Here is a 17,116-nt window from a genome sequence, read left to right as displayed (position 1 = left end):
AGAGCAACAACATCTCAGCCGTGAAGTGGTAGGCCTCACAAGCTCAAAGAATGGGACCGCTGAAGCGCGTAGCGTGTAAAAATAGTCTCTCCTCGGTTGCAACATACGAGTTCCAAACTGCCTCTGGAAGCAACGTCAGCACAAAAACTGTTTGTCTGGAACTTCATGAAATGGCTTTCCATGGCCGAGCAGCCGCACACAAACCTAAGATTACCAAGCGTCGGCTGGAGTGGTGTAAAGCTCGCCACCATTGGACTCTGGAGCAGTGGAAATGCGTTCTCTGGAGTGATGAATTGCGCTTCACCATGAGGCAGTCCAAAGGACAAATCTGGGTTTTGGCGGATGCCAGGAGAATGCTACCTGCCCCAATGCATAGTGCCAACTGTAAAGTTTGGTGGAGGAAGAATAATGGTCTGTGGCTGTTTTGTCATGGTTCGGGCTAGGCCCCTTAGTTCCAGTGAAGGGAAATCTTAACGCTTTGGGATGAATTGGATCGACGAATGCGAGCCAGGCCTAATCGCCCAACATCAGTGCCTGACCTCACTAATGCTCTTGTAGCTGAATGGAAGCAGGTTCACCGCAGCAATGTTCCAACATCTAGTAGAAAGCCTTCCCAAAAGAGTGGAGGCTGTTATAGCAGCAAAGGGGGGACCAACTCCATATTAATGCCCATGATTTTGGAATGAGATATTCGACGAGCAGGTGTCCACATTTTGGTCATGTAGTGTAACATCAAAGTCTTTCTACCAACTGATGGTAATATGTGCACACTAAATGCAGTAAACCCACAGACTGGCACAGAGTCTCAGACCATTTGATTACACACACACACATTTCACAATTCTATGTTTTTCCCGTGGCTAGCATGGACAATGACATGCCCAAAATATGCCTAAACCACTTTTGTGGGCCACGCAGAGTGGCATGGCATCCCCTCCTTTGACTGTCCTCCACCCTGATAACACCAGCGTTATCACCAATTTCAAGATAATACTTGTCCAGTATCCCTGCATAGGATAGTTAGAGTGGGTAGTGCCACCCTACTCCTCAGAAGGATCAGTCCGAGTCAGAGAGAGAGAGACGGAGAGAGAGAGGACGAGAGACAGGCGTTCTACAGTAAAGCTCTCTGATCCTCCCTCTCTCCCTCTCTTTCGCTATGCTTCTCTTTCATCTCTGCCCCCCCCCCCCCCACTTGTGACCTACTTGGAGGGATTGGATTCTGTACTGCGGCGTTTTGCTTCACACTGGTTCCTGTGCCACCTTCGCCACCACTGCCATACACTGCTAATGTACTCCACCACTACTCCTCTCTCTACTCATACTGTAACTCAACCCTGCAGCTCAGCCCAAGGCAATTGCCCTCTTCCAATACCAATCCTTCTACCCTTCATTGAAGAAATCCTTGATCTGACATAGCTGGATTGGTGAATGCTATGTGATGGATACGTTGCTTACACCTATCCAAATGTGTTAGGTCAGTGATTAGTTCAAGGATGGAAGGGTGGTTTTTGAAGTATTTAGACAGGGACAATGTTCACTCCTCAGTAGACAATCAGCGTTTTAATTTGAGGGGATCGGTTTGAGCAAGGCGAGGCACAGAATCGCTGATCTCGATCACATAATGAGAAGTTGTTTGGGATGCACAGTGATTTGTAGATCCAGGATTCCATGCAGTCCGACTTATGTAGTCCCACTCACACCCGTGTAGCTCAGTTGGTAGAGCATAGCACTTGCAACGCTACGGTTGGGAGTTCGATTCCTGCAGGGCACCAGTACGGGAAAAAAGTTGTGAAAAAGTACGCACTCACTACTGTAAGTTGCTCCGGATAAGAGTGTCTGCTAAATTACTAAAATGTAAACCGGCAAAATGGGGGACAGACAGACACCTTAAACCTGCTAATGGAAGAAAGAGAAGGAGGGTTGGGATGAAAAGCGTAACACAAAGGATTTCAGACTCCATCCTTGGGCTGCTTGGCACTGTGAAGGGACAGCCTATGGGAAGATTCATTCACTCAAATAGATTCATTAATATTGATTGATACTGATTCATATTTGGCCATGATAGTCATTGTGGCCATGTTCGAAAAGTCGCTCAAACTGAAAACCTTACATATGATACCGCATGTCACCATTTTAGGAGAGTATTTATTGTTTTGGTTAGCATAACACTTCGTAGAGCAGTTCATTGGTGCATTCGAAGATTCAATGTGAACAATACTAAAGGGTGCAATGTCCCTGTTTTATAAATGAAAGAGATCCCAAACATAGTGAGAGTGTTTTCGACTGCGGAGCTTCCACAGTAACTTCGGGCGCCCCCGCCGCTCAAGGCATTGGAATGCAAGCATGAGCGCGGGTGAGCATGGAGGCGAGCAGGCAGGGGGGTGAGCGGGCGGGCGGCGAGAGGGGCGCTTCTGGCTTGGCTGGCGGACCTTCTGAGTGGAATCCCTTTGGGGGTGCGAGCTCCCTCTTGCTGGCAGCCCCGAAACAAGCTGGGGGGGGAAAAGGAGAGAAAAAAGAGAGAGAGAGAGAGAGAGGAGAGTTGGGCACAGCGGAGGAACGGGCATCGCTTCACTGGGTGTGACGGATCCAAACGCTGCTCTGGAGACAGAAAGGAGGAGAGGAGCTGTCCACTGAGTCACGGGAGGGGGAAGAGAGACAGAGACAGGGGTCCAGTCCACTCCAGTCCAGTGTGTGTGGGTGTGTTAGAATCAGGCTGTGTGAGTGTGTAAGAGAGAGGGAGAGAGGGACTGACAGCTGGGACTGCTTGATTGATGTGTATGTCAGTTTTACCGGGTCCCTCCTGTGTGTGAGTCACACCTTTGTCTCCTGTGTGTGTGTATGCATGCAGCCATGTGTGTGTGTGTGTGTGTGCATTCTTTCTGTTTTCCTTCTGCACACTTGATTCAGTGTGTGTGTGTGTGTGTGTGTGTGTGTGTGTGTGTGTGTGTGTGTGTGTGTGTGTGTGTGTGTGTGTGTGTGTGTGTGTGTGTGTGTGTGTGTGTGTGTGTGTGTGTGTGTGTTAGAGTGTGTGTGTTTCATAGACCATACCTGATTTATTTATTTATTTTCCATGTATATGACTAGGGTTGCACATTTTGGGGAATATTCAGAGGTGGAAACTTTCCGTGGGAATTAACGGAAATATATGCAAATTAATATTGATTCCATTTAAATGCAGATGTTTTTTGCATTGGATATATTTACCATATCATATGGAGACAGAAACATTTGACCTTATCATAAGTAGACATAATTGCAAATGATTAAATCCTTCCAATAGAAGAAAATAATAATAATTTAGTTACAAATTGAACTTTAATTAAATGAGTTGACTCTACACATGGGAAGATTTCACTGAACAACAAAAGAAAGCGATTATTGAATGATCCCCAATGATCCATCGCATCTCCCAAAAACGTTTTCAACATACATCTGTAAAATGATAGTCTAGAAACAAAAGCTTTGGTTGTCTTCCTCTCAGGCTTCCATGTCTTCTTCCTGGACCTCCTCAATGTCCACCGCTTGAACATCAGACTCTGAGGCCTCATCTTCACTGTCACTTTCCAACCTTGTTGAGGATGGCTCATTGTCAGACTCAAAAAGCCTTAAATTTGCCCGGATGGCCACCAATTTTTCAACCCTTGTAATGGTCAGCCTGTTGCGTGCTTTGGTGTGTGTGTTCCCAAACAAGGACCAGTTGCGCTCTGAGGCGACTGATGTTGGTGGGATGTGGAGGATGATGGAGGCAACAGGGGAAAGAGCCTCAGATCCACAAAGTAACCTTCCACCAGGTGGCTGATGAGATATGTTGGCACCACTGCCATATTGCATCTCCATCCCAAAGCACTTGCTTGGAAGTGTACTTCACCAGACTGCCAAGAACATTGCCCTCATCCAGGCCAAGGTGGCGAGACACGGTAGTGATGACACCATAGGCCTTGTTGATCTCTGCACCAGACAGGATGCTCTTGCCAGCATACTTGGGGTCCAACATGTACGCTGCGGTGTGTATGGGCTTCAGGCAGAAGTCTTCACGCTTTTTGATGTATTTCAGAACTGCAGTTTCCTCTGCTTGGAGCAACAGTGAAGTGAGCAGGGCAGTACGGATTTCTTCTCTGTCATCTGCAAGCAGAGTCTGAACATCAGACAGGATGGCATTGTCTCCCTCAATCCGTGCAATGGCTACTCCTATAGGTTTCAGGTGTTTCGGGCTGCTTACCACTCTCTCCCAAAATACATCATCCAGGAGGATCCTCTTGATGGGGCTGTCCATATCGGCAGACTGTGATATGGCCATTTGTTGGAGAGACCCCTTCCCCTCTAGGAGACTGTCAAACAGGATGACAAAATCAAATCAAATTTTATTTGTCACATGCGCCGAATACAACAGGAATACCTTACAGTGAAATGCTTACTTACAAGCCCTTAGCCAACAATGCACTTTTAAGAAAAAAAAAAATTAAGAAAAAGGTAAATGATAAGAAAAACAAATAATTAAAGAACAGCAGTGAATAACAATAGCGGGGTCAGTGTTTCAATGTGCGGGGACACCGGTGTCGAGGTAATTGAGACCCCAACGGGTGTTGCTGGGAAGCTTCAATGTGGTGGTCTTATTCTTCTCACTTATTTCACTTATTTCTTCTCACAAATAACCACGACAACTTAAATCTACCGTCAAACTCAGGGTTTATTAGTAAACACACGGTAATGGGGGGGCACTGGAACCAATGTACACCTCAAAGTACTGCAGAGCCAACAACAAAGCAAGAGCTTCCTGTTCTATTGTGGCATAACTTGTTTGACATTTGTTAAACTTTCGAGAAAAATAACAAACGGGATGATCCAACCCACTCTTGTCCTGCTGCAGTAGAACAGCACCAGCACCTCTGGCACTAGCATCTACCTCAAGTTTAAACGGTTGCTCAAAATCCAGAGCAGCAAGTACAGGAGTATTACACAAGAGTGCTTTAGCAGATTCAAAAGCTCTCTTACAATCCGGAGACCACACAAATGATTTAGCCGGACTGAGCAAATCGGTCAATGGAGCAACTACCGCAGAGAAATTTTGACAGAAACTACGGTAGTAGCCAACCATCCCTAAAAAGCGGCGTAGCTCTCGTCTGGTGGTAGGTGCGGGAAATGCAGTTATAGCCAAGACCTTTGCATCACCGGTTGACAGTGGGGAGAGTGGATCAAAACGGGGCAATGTGGCTGGAGCTTTAGCCTCGCCCTCAGACACCACTGGGCTTAGAGGAGCAGCAACATCCCCTACAGGGGTAGTAGGCTCAGGCAGCGGTAATACAAGCACCTGCTCTTCCAACAAAACATTTAACACTAGTTGTTTAACCTCCGCTTTAACTAAACTCGGCGGAATCGATAACGAATAATGGTCAGCCAAGGTCATTAAATCAACTCTACGACATTTTCCAAAAACCTCCCACGAAAGGTTATCCAAAAAGGACTTCAAATCAAAAGTAGCCATCTTGAACTACCACACAAGAGCCAACAAATAGCAAACACTAATGCTACTTCAGCTATGACGCTCAACACTGAACTATACCACTACAACAATTTGCACGAGCGGCATGGGTGTCAGTAAAGACAGATCCCGGATGAGCCCCCACTTCTGTTGAACTCTGCATCCAGCAAATGAGTAGATAAAGCATGTCTGGTTGGAGGGGTGTATGCTGGGCGAAGAACATTCAGAAATCTCTTCCAATACACATTGCCTGTGAGCATCAGAGGTGAACCAGTTGCATACACAGCTCGAGCAAGACATTCATCAGCATTTCTCTGACTACATTCCTCCATTGAGTCAAAAAAACGTCTGATTCCAGGAGGACCGTGAGCTGTTGCTATCGATAAGGTGTCTGATTCATAATTTTCACCTCAAATAGAAGTAGAGAGACTTTTGTCTGAGGTTGCTTGTTGTGAGCGCTGAGGGAACTTTATGGACTTGGCCAGATGATTCTGCATCTTTGTTGCATTCTTCACATATAATTTGGCACAGTATTTGCAAATGTACACAGCTTTTCCTTCTACATTAGCTGCAGTGAAATGTCTCCACACATCAGATAGTGCCCGTGGCATTTTCCTTTAAAGATTAGAAAAGAAATGTTTTAAAAAAACAATGTACAGATAAATAGTTAAGCAGTTAGATGCAGCAACTCATTTGAAAGTTAAATATTTTAAAATCAAACATGTATGGAAACAGGTGAATTAACACTCCTAAGTTAGCAGCCTCAAGCAAGCTAAAACCCACATTGTAGCAAAAACTAACTAGCAGAAATTGTTAACAAGTTAGAAATTATTTAAACACACTTTGCTGTAGGCTACTATTTACTAGTTAACAAAAAATCATGTATGTCATATCAAATATACCACCCAGTATTGTAATCAAAACTTACCAGAAAGCATGTAGTCCTTGGCTCAGACAGTGTAGTAGTGTGGGCTCAATAGCATCTCATTAGTGTCCAAGATCTTGAGAATCAGCTGTACATGTGATGGAAGAGTGCACTGCACGTGTGACGGAAGAATGCACTGTGCATGCAAAGGGTTGCAATTCCATTGAATTGGGGATAGTTTAACCAAAATATGCCACAAGACCTAGAATTGCCTTATGTGTATCCCACAAAAAAAGGTTCACTGTTATAAGCTAACTTTTTTGGATGAATTTAAGCAAAATTCCCAAAATTCCAAGGCTTAACTTCCCATGGAAAAATTCTGGAAATTTACTGAAAAGTTTCCGACCCTTTGCAACCCTATATCTGACCCTCAGCTTGCTTATTGCTTTGTGTCTGCATATGTGAATGTGAGTCTTACTGCACCAGCTGAGTGTGTGAATATGGGTTTGTATATGTGTGTGTATGTGTGTAACAGCTGACCCTGAGCAGGACCCACTCTCCGGATGCCTCCAGGCGGCTTGTTGAAGCTTTCGGGTCCTGGCAGCTGCAGGCAGCCAGAGAGGTGCCCCCCCCCCCCCCCCCCCGGTGCCTGTGTGCTTTTGGCAACTTCCGACTCGAAACAGAAACAGTTGCTGTGCTCCCACGCTGCCTCTAGCAATAACATGTATCTCAAGTGGATTCGCGCGCGCGTGTGTGTGTGTGTGTGCGTGTGACTGTGCGCTCCTCTTCACACAGAGGCTACATTCTAATCAGGCAGCGTTAATGGGCAGACTTCCAAACACTAGCGGTGCTGAGCAAATTTAATATATTACATGTGATGCTGGGGGAATATTTTGAAGTAACATTTCCACATTCAGCTAGACCATTATATCTATGTAATAGCTGTTTGTGTCAATTAATTGATTTCAGAGGAGAAAAGGAACATATTTTAGAAAATCATTTCTATAGTTTGATGTGTAAGTGGGGCATGCGAAATAATTTACAAGATGATGATGATAATGATCACACAAATAAACGATCAATCAGACTCCTCACAGTAGGATAGATGAAAAGATGTGTTCACCGATAATATTCTATTCAATACAGACCTATTGAATGGAAATATCTATGGAATGGAGTTGTGTGAGTTCATGTGTGACTATGATGTGTTCTACATTGTTATGGCCTGGGTTGCATTCCTTTTGTCACACCGTAGAAAAACCTTTTGCAACGGGAAAAAAATAGCACCTTTCGTGCCTAATGAACACAATCATCTGGTTTGTCCCCAGGTTTGACAGGACACACTGAGGTGGTGAGGGTGGTCTTCTCCCCCGAGGACATCAGTCTGGAGGAGCTACTCAAGGTGTTCTGGGAGAGCCACGACCCCACTCAAGGTAGCACCTTACACACACACACACACACACACACATACACATACACGATGCACACATACAAAAGAAAAGTTGCCCTCCTCAGACAGGACCCAATCCCGGGGGGCCCAGGGTGTATTAGAGCAGAAGGAAGCATGGGTGTGTGTGTGTTTCTGTGTGTGTGTGCGTGCGTGCGTGCGTGCATGCGTGCGTGCGTGCGTGCGTGCGTGCGTGCGTGCGCGTACATGTGTGATGGCAGTGGGGGTTGGGTGGGTCTCAGGAGGGTAAGTCAACGACAGACTGTGTTAATGTGTCTGGGAGCCAATCATCCATGAGACTGACGGCGGGGGTAGTTTGTGTTTGTTCCTCAAACCTTCCATGACTAGGCTTCCGCCAAATAATATAATAATACAAATATATCATAATACAAATAAAGAATAATATATGTTTTGCATGTTTTGGAATATTTTCATTCTGTACAGGCTTCCTTCTTTTCACTTTGTCAATTAGGTTAGTATTGTGGAGTAACTAAAATGTTGTTGATCCTTCCTCAGTTTTCTCCTATCACAGCCATTAAACTCTATAACTGTTTTGAAGTCACCATTGAACTCATGGTGAAATCCCTGAGCAGTTTCCTTCCTCTCCGGCAACTGAGTTAGGAAGGACACCTGTATCTTTGTAGTGACTGGGTGTATTGATACACCATCCAAAGTGTAATTAATAACTTTACCATGCTCAAAGGGATATTCAATGTCTGCTTTTAGAATTTTTACCCAATAGGTGCCCTTCTTTGTGAGGCATTGGAAAACCTCCCTGGTCTTTGTGGTTGAATCTGTGTTTGAAACTCACTGCTCGACTGAGGGACCTTACAGATAATTGTATGGGTGGGGTAAAGAGATGAGGTAGTCATTCAAAAATAATGTTAAACATTATTATTACACAAAGAGCAACTTATAATGTGACTTGTTAAGCACATTTTTACTCCTGAACTTATTTAGGCTTGCCATAACAAAGGGGTTGAATACTTATTGACTCAAGACATTTCGGCGTTTCATTTGTAAATCATTTGTAAAAATTCAGAAAAATATTCCACTTTGATGTTATGGGGAAGTGTTTGTAGGCCAGTGACAGAAAATCTTAATCTAATACATTTTAAATGAAGGTTGTAACACAACAAAATGTGGAAAAAGTCAAGGGGTGTGAATACTTTCTGAAGGCACTGTACATACGCACACACACACACACACACACACACACACACACACACACACACACACACACACACACACACACACACACACACACACACACACACACACACACACACACACACACACACACACACACACACACACACACACACTTCTTCTCATTGTGTGTTTGTGAGCGTGCATGCGTGTGTGAGATCTCTGCCTTTTTGCCTTGCCTCAGTTCAGAAGGGCTTAGTCCCAACAACGTGATGTCGAACTGCATAGCCTCCACCAATCACGGCTAGGATAGCAACATTCCCAGCCAACCAGATACTCCCAGCAGCCTCCTCTTTGTGCCCTGTTTCCATATTCAGTAACACACTTAATCTGGTGAGTTCTCTTGGATGTTGCATAAAGACGTACGTGCATACTCTCAACACAAATGAGAAGTTTGTTCTTTCTGTCTACTCACCAACACCCTCCATTTCTCTTTCTTTATTTCTTTCTCTTTCTCTCACACACACACACACTCTACTCTTATACACACACTGCTGTGTCGTAAAATGATCAAACCCTGTATGTGACATCTGCATATGGAAATACTAAAATGTAACGTTTGTTCCTGTGTGGATTCGAAAACTACTGTACTGAGAGCTTGGTAGATTCTCTTGGGCGCGTATACGCAGGTACATCATCACACACATTACGTGTACGCACTCTCAAAACGCATTCACACACATACAGAGCACACACACACACACACACATACATGAAGAGACGCATACAGACAGACACACACACACACACACACGTACAGAGAGCACACACACGCTTGGCTGCTTCAGCAGTTCGTTACCTCCTTGTTAAAAGAGGGACCCAACCCCCTGTTCTCTCAGCGGACCCCGGGGCTCTCAATCTGTCTGGAGGATAAGAGCATCTTATCTCCCCTTCCTTACCCATCCACCCCTCTCCTCCTCCCATCCCTCCATCCCCCTCTCCTCCTCATCCCCTAACACCCCAGAGCTGATGCTTTCCTCTCCTCTCCTCTCCTCTTCCCTCCTTTCTTCTCCTCTCATTTCCACTCCTTTTCTCTGCTCTCATTTCCTCTCCCCTTCTCTCCTCTTCTCCTCATTCCCCTCTCCTCTTGTCCCGTCAGCACATCCGCAGAGGAGAGAGGCGCAATGAGTCGACCGCTCCCCCCGAGGCCGTCCCGCTCATCTTCACGCTCCCCTTTTTATGTCTTAGTCACTCTCTCCTCTCCTCATCCTCTCTCTCTTCCCCCATCATCAACCCCCACTCTTCATCTTATCCCCCCTTTGTCTCCTCTCGTCTGTTTTTTTTTCTCCTTCCCCCTCTTTCTCGTTCTTTCGTACATTTTTTGAAGACATGCCCGCCATGTGTCTGGCTGCCAATGCTGCTGCGTCAGTGAGCAAGGCAACAAAATGGCCGACGCAACCGTTTTCTTCAGAGGATAGCGATGCGCTCGCTGTGTGACTGTTGAAGCGATAGACCTGGGCCACGTTCAGTAGGCTCCGTGTGTCAATCGTTGCAGATAGAAATGGCATGAATAGAGCCGACCTGATTCCTTATTCTACATGTCAGAGAGGCATGTTTGTTCTACATAATGTATCTGAATGTGCCACAATGTTGTGTCCTGCTCAATTGCGGGCCTGTTTATGCTAGTACAGACCGAGGAACCTGTATTTGCATTGATGTATTTTCCATGTTTCTCTTCACTAGGTTCCATTTGTTTATTGTTTCGTTCTGCGAGTTAGCTTATGCATGGACATACACAGAGGTAAGAGATAGGTTTTGCAGTATAGGGCATATAAGTACGTAAATGCCTCCCTCTACCTCCCACACACATGCTGAAGACGGCAAACAACATCACGGATGTGAATGTCGAGATGATTCCACATAAATCAAATCGCCAAACGCGTCAACTAACTGCGGGCCCCTTTTTATTTGCCATCTTTCTACCTCCCCCTATAAACCAGTGACGACATCACACATTCGTCTGCTACCATCCATCCATCCCATCTTACCTCCCCTCCTCCCCAGCTGGAAAAGACACGCGTCCCTAATGACACACATCTCCCCCCACCATATTTTAGGGGAACCCCCTATCTAAAGCGAGACGCCCCCTTGGGGGGTGACCTTAACCCCTGCCCCCCCTCCCGCACCCCTCCGTCATGCTGAAAGTGGCCCACTCCCTCTCTCATTACCACGTGTCACTTCATTACTGACGACGGGTAGGGTGACAGGTCGACTTTATGGAGATTGTCTGTGTTGTGGTAGTAGGTGAGGCCTCCCGGTGTGGCGTTAATATCTCATTGAGGAGATGAATTAGCTTGTGATGAGACACAACAAACAATCACCAGACATGTACCCGGTGAACCCCCCCAAATACACCAATATGTGGTGATAGGAGGTGAGGTTTTTGTACACACACACACACACACACTGACTAGACTGACGCTTGAAGACCCCAAGTGGTGTGTTGTGCATTGATATACTGTTCATTTTAGCAGTAGTACATATGGTTGTACAGGTAGTACAAGGACCAAGCTTTTTGTTGTTAGTAATGGTGGGGTGCCTTAGTGTGAAGCAGTAACAGTATGGTTTTATTTAGAACACACACACACACACACACACACACACACACACACACACAGACACACACACACACACACACAGGGTTGTGTTACTATAGTGGGAAGACTTGGACTACACAGTGATCAAATCAAATTGCATTTGTCAGATGCGCCGATTACAAAAGTGTAGACTTTACCGTGAAATGCTTACTTACTCGCCCTTTCCCAACAACGCAGTTCAAAAGTTCGAACTTTAACAAATGGAGAAACAGAAAGTAGTAACAAGATATAATAGCACAATAAAATAACAACAACATGGCTATATACAAGGAGTACCAGCAGACAAACAGAGCATCTTCCCCTGTCTCGCTCCATGATCCTCAGTGTGTGTGCGTCCGTGCGTCACCCTCAGTCTGCCAACCCTCTGATGAGCAGCTCTGTTCTACTTTAGCAGGGTTAGCTGAAGGGCTAGCTGTACCCTCTTCCTCAATGATCCCCTACTCCTAACCCCTACCCTCTCACCCTGCCAGAGAGAGAGAGAGTGCGTGGTGGAGGGACGGGACGGGTGACTGTGTGATTGCCATCCCGCTTGTGCACATTTACACGCACATTTCATTGCGCGTGGGTCCCGAGGGGTCTTTCTTACTTTCTTACGTTTCTCTCTCCTGCGCGTCAGCAACGGGTTACGTAAGACAGGGGCAAAAATAGCAGCAGTGAGTGGAGCGGCTGGTCTCTGGGTTGGCACGCACACTGCTCAAGCAGTCCCGCGGGCCACAGCGCTACCTGGGTACTGGCTGTTGCTCCGACACTGGAGCTTTAGTGGCACTGCGGCTCTCCTCTGTAGTACTATTGCGTTTCTTTAGAATAGAAGGTTAGAATACAATACAATTTGAATACTAGCTATGAACGAAGGAGTTTGGCTTGTGTTTCGTGTGTTTGTCTCTAAAATAGAAAAAGTGTTATTGTGTGTGTAGATATCACTGTGGGCTTAGTTAAGCTATTCTTATCACATCGGATAGCCTTACGCCTAATAGGCTTATTTTTTTTATGTGAGTCGATTGGAATAAAATGGCCTGTGTTTTCTTGGTTCTGTTCTCGGGTGTTAATTATTGCGAGATGTGCAGGGTTATGGTGCAGGATTGCATTGGCTTCCTTGCCAATCCATGCGCTCTGTTCTGCTCTGTCCTAGCTGCCGACTGTGACACTGAGTGACTCTGAGTTGTCCTCGTCTCTGCTCCACTCTCTGCCAGGCACGGAGACATGAGTGTGTGTGTGTACGTATATTTGCGTGCAAAGGCGCGTGACACTGCCGACAGCAGGGTGAGAAGGGAACTAAAGAGAGGCCAGAGAGGAGGAGAGGAACGTGGCGAGAAGGAGCGGCTAATCGGAGCACTTTAAGTTGTTAACGGGATAAGGGACTATTCCTGTAAATATGCCAAAGAGGACTTAGCTGGCCGGGTCCGGGGGGGGTGCACGGGGAGGATAAAGACTGTCGGACGGGGACACATTTACACCATAACACCGTCTCCATCAAACATAGTTTGCTGTCTTTTGGCTTGAGTGTTTAAAACAAGGTGTTAAGCACTGAGGGGCTGAGATGGTGGTGGGGGTGTCTGCCATTTTGTTTTCTGAATTATGGTTCATCATCATTTCGAGTAGACCTTTCTCCCTCTGTTCTCTTCCCTCTTTCCACCCCTACTCCTCGTCCTCCTCCCTCCCGTTTGCCTTCTTCTTTTTTTATATAGCAGCCGGCGTGCCCCTTAATCTGATTAACTTCTTACCGTTTCATCCACTTTTTTGCCTGCAACTGAAAAACACACAAATCTGTGCATAGCATAAGGCCTACACAAACGTGCACACACACGTTTCAAATACACACACACACACTCAGACCTATGCACACACATACCCACCCACGTTTCACAGACACACACACACACACACATACACACGCACTCCTCATCCGGCCACGCGATTTCATCAGAGTGGCAGAGAGAGATGAAAGAAAGAGAGAGGGGCAGAGAGAGAAATAGAGGAAAGAGACAGAAAGGAACGAAAGAAAGAAAGAGGCTTTTAGTATGTATCCACATCCAACAACTGCCAGAAGTCGGGAGCTGCAGGGACTATAGTGTGTACGTATGTGCTGGAGTTAGTGCTGAAAGAGATTTTCTTTCTGGAGAATGGAGAAGTAGGAAATCTCTTGAGGGTTTAAAGCACAACCAAGAGGGCTGTGTACCAAATGGCACCCGATTCCATCTACTTTGGGCCCGGGGCCCATAGGGCTGTGGTCAACGGTAGTGCACCACATAGGGAACAGGGTGCCATTTGGGACGCAGACGAGATGTGTTGTTGGGGAGAGTTGTCACTACTAACTAGTAATCTCCCTAGAGCTCAGAAAACAAACTTTTTATCGCCCAACTTTTGTTGCCACATTTTGAGATTTTTTTTGGGGGGGGGGGGGGTGTTTTTTTGGGAGGGGGGGTTCATTTTTTGGGAAGGGGTTCGTTTTTTTTAAAGAACCCAATTTTAATTACATTTACATTTACATTTAAGTCATTTAGCAGACGCTCTTATCCAGAGCGACTTACAAATTAATTAGGGCTTGGTGGTGCGTAGGTTAGGTGGGTGACCTTTTGTGAAATGTGGGGCGGGTGGGGTAACCCCTAGCCCCCTCTACACCCCCCATTATCCCCTCTGTTTTCAGAAGCAAGGCACTCATGAATTATTCAAGAGGAGCAGGGAGGCTCTCATTAATAATTTCTGATGCTCTTTGATGGATGGTGGAGAAAAATAAGGGCCCTTAAAAATAAAGGAAGGGGAAGAGAAGGAAAGAGGGCAAAGATGGGGAGTTTTTAAGTATTAGATTATTTTGGGGGCTCTGAGGAGTTCTTAAAGGAAGAGTAAGAGGGATCAAATGTGACATGATTTACAATATTTAATCGGGATATAGGATGAAGTGTAATGATGCCGTGGATCATGTCATGGATTCCTTGGTTTCATCATTGTCTCCCTCTACGCCATCACAACCTCCGAATTGGAAACTATAACAATTTATTTTATTCTACTTTATTCCATTCTATTCTATTCTGTTCCATTATATTTTATTAATTTCATTTAATTATATTCTATTTTATTTTATTTTATTCCATTCTATTCTATCTATCTGCTCTCCTCCTATATTCATCTCTCCCTCTTCCCCCTTTAAAAAAAAAACTAAGTTTACCTGAGTCCCTTTTGCTTCCAAAATATTTGTTTTCAACCGTTTGTCATCCTGCGTCATGGTGAAAGCCATGTGGGGCATGAAGTGGCAACGGCGATGGTCACTGTGGCGGTGGCTGGTTAGGGACCCTAGGAGGTCACGCGGGAAGGTCACGCGGAACGGTCGGCGGCGCTGCGGGACCAGCGCTGGGGCAGCCAATCAGAGAGCGTTGTTGTGCCCTTTGATGAAGGTGTTTTGGCGGCAGCCATAAGCCTTATCACACTGACGGGAGCTGGGGGTAAGATGGCCTTCATCCAGCCCTGCAGAGAGAGAAGGAGAGAGAGAAAGAGAGGGACAGAGGGAGGGTGAAAAAAAAATATGACGGAGGGATAGAAGGAGAAAGGGATCAGAAGCAGGACAGAGAGTGATAGTGAAAGAACAGATAGGAGAGTGCAATTGAAGGGAGGGAGGGATGTGAAGAAGGACCAGAGAGGGGAAGATGGTGAAAGAGGGAGAGAGAGCGAGAGAGAGAAAGAGAGCGATGAATAGAGGGACAGACTGCCTAAAAGAGACTCTGATGCCATTCGATGCCAAACGTCCCCTAGGATAGTGGCATTTCAAAAGTAGAAAATAGAAGCAAGCTTTTTGGCCACTTAGCAGTACATATACGGGAGCCAAGTCTTCTCCAACGCGTCTGATGTAAAGCTGATGAAAATATTGACAAACTGCAGAGCACAGCTTGACAAGCCGTGCTAGCAGACTGAGAATGGGAAACAGATACACTGTCTATCCTCCACTACTGTATCTACAACACAAGAGAAAGAGCTGCACTTCTATAGAAATAGATGTATGGAGATGTTTAAATTGGTAACTCAATGACAAATGTAATTTCTGTTCAGTTGAAATGTTGACTTACAATTGGAATATTTTTTCATACAATATGGAAATGTAGCTAGGTGATGTAGAAAATGTATGCTAAAATCTTGAACAATCAAGTCTGCTCCTTCATGGCAAAAATATGATGTGTATATCACAATATTTGTTAGCACTTCTACTATAATTACCTGCATTGTCTGTCTCGTCTGTGTGTTTTCAGGTATGAAGCAGCAGGCAGACTATGGAACCCAGTACCGTTCAGCCATTTACACCTCCACTCACGCTCAACAGGAGCTGGCTCTCAACACCAGACAAGCCTACCAAGAGGTACTGAAAACCTTCTAACCCTACGCGCTCTACACTAACAAACACACACACACACCCGTGTGCACTCAAACACACATAGACGCAATGCACGCCAGTGGCGGTCGGTGCCGTTTAAGATGAGGGAGGACGATTATATTTTTTTATGAGCATGGCCTTATTTCTATTGAATATTGGATGACTGTCATTCATATTCCCTTCACCGAGACCAATGTAACATCGATATGTTTAGGCTACTACATGATACTCAAATATTCCCTATACCCATCATGAGGTTGCTACAACCTAGCTTATGAATGAAAGTTTACAACGTAGGTACACATAAGTCAAGATAATCATTTGGGGTGACTGACTGACACATTTCATACCGCCTTGCACGCTCTTTCCTGCATCTAGCTGATCTAGGGTGTGATCATTGGTCCAACAATTTGCAAATGAGAGTTTCTATTGGACTGATTCAGGTATGTTTATCCCCGTTTCATTCCGTTTGCTAGAGTTTAAGAAAAAAAATTCTACAGAATCAGTGGAATGGACACACCCCTGATCACACGTAAACACAATTCACTTTCATAGCAGCCACGTTGTATTCCTTGGAGCATCTAGGCGCTCTCCTCCTCTCACCTTTTCCCTTCGCTTGTGGACTTCAATGCATAACAGCTGTCTGTCACCAGGTGAAAAAACCTTTCCAAGCCAAACCATATCATAACCGCTGACCGCTACACACAGCCTACATCGTTGTCACCATATTAGCTAAAGTAACGTCATAATCAACATACTGTAGCTAATAGAACTAACGCGTTAGTAAACCCGCTACAATCATGCAGTACAGTGTGTACAGTCAGTAAGCAGTTTAGCAGTTACATCTACGGGCCCCGGTGGCAATAAAGGTGTAAAACCAAAAGCTTATCTTGACTTGGAAGAGTTCCAGTGTTGGATAGTCATAGCCAGCTAGCTAACATAGCATCCCTCTGTTTGATCCGGGTGTTTGAGTAGGCTAAACTAGCTAGTTGCATTTGCTAGCTAAGTAAGTGAAAGTGTTTTTGTTTTTTTATCTCTCTCTCTTGCTTCTTCTTCATTTTTGAAGAAATCAATTTGTTCAAAACTGTTCAACTACCGTCTTTCTCTCTCTTTGAGTCAATAGTCTCCTGGCACCTACTACCAAAACCCGTTCAAAGGCACT

General features: G+C 45.3%; 1 protein-coding gene and 1 long non-coding RNA gene across 3 annotated transcripts in view; one reads left to right on the top strand and one right to left on the bottom strand.

The window, feature by feature from the left end:
• msrab (methionine sulfoxide reductase Ab) overlaps positions 1-17,116 on the top strand; it is a 54,964-nt gene that overhangs the window by 13,194 nt on the left and 24,654 nt on the right. For both annotated transcript variants that reach the window (XM_071327071.1, XM_071327072.1), the window contains exons 4-5: positions 7,673-7,777; positions 15,833-15,939. In XM_071327071.1, coding sequence (XP_071183172.1) covers positions 7,673-7,777; positions 15,833-15,939 — 212 coding nt within the window. The remainder of the gene's footprint in view (positions 1-7,672; positions 7,778-15,832; positions 15,940-17,116) is intronic.
• The window catches only part of LOC139530554 (uncharacterized), a 56,746-nt gene that overhangs the window by 18,384 nt on the left and 21,246 nt on the right, over positions 1-17,116 (bottom strand). The window contains exon 2 of the long non-coding RNA XR_011666066.1: positions 14,761-15,056. This is a non-coding gene — a long non-coding RNA (uncharacterized lncRNA). The remainder of the gene's footprint in view (positions 1-14,760; positions 15,057-17,116) is intronic.

This window comes from Salvelinus alpinus, chromosome 9 (assembly GCF_045679555.1).
Source record: "Salvelinus alpinus chromosome 9, SLU_Salpinus.1, whole genome shotgun sequence".
Classification (NCBI taxonomy): Eukaryota; Metazoa; Chordata; class Actinopteri; order Salmoniformes; family Salmonidae; genus Salvelinus; species Salvelinus alpinus.
This window is presented reverse-complemented; position numbering and strand designations above follow the sequence as displayed.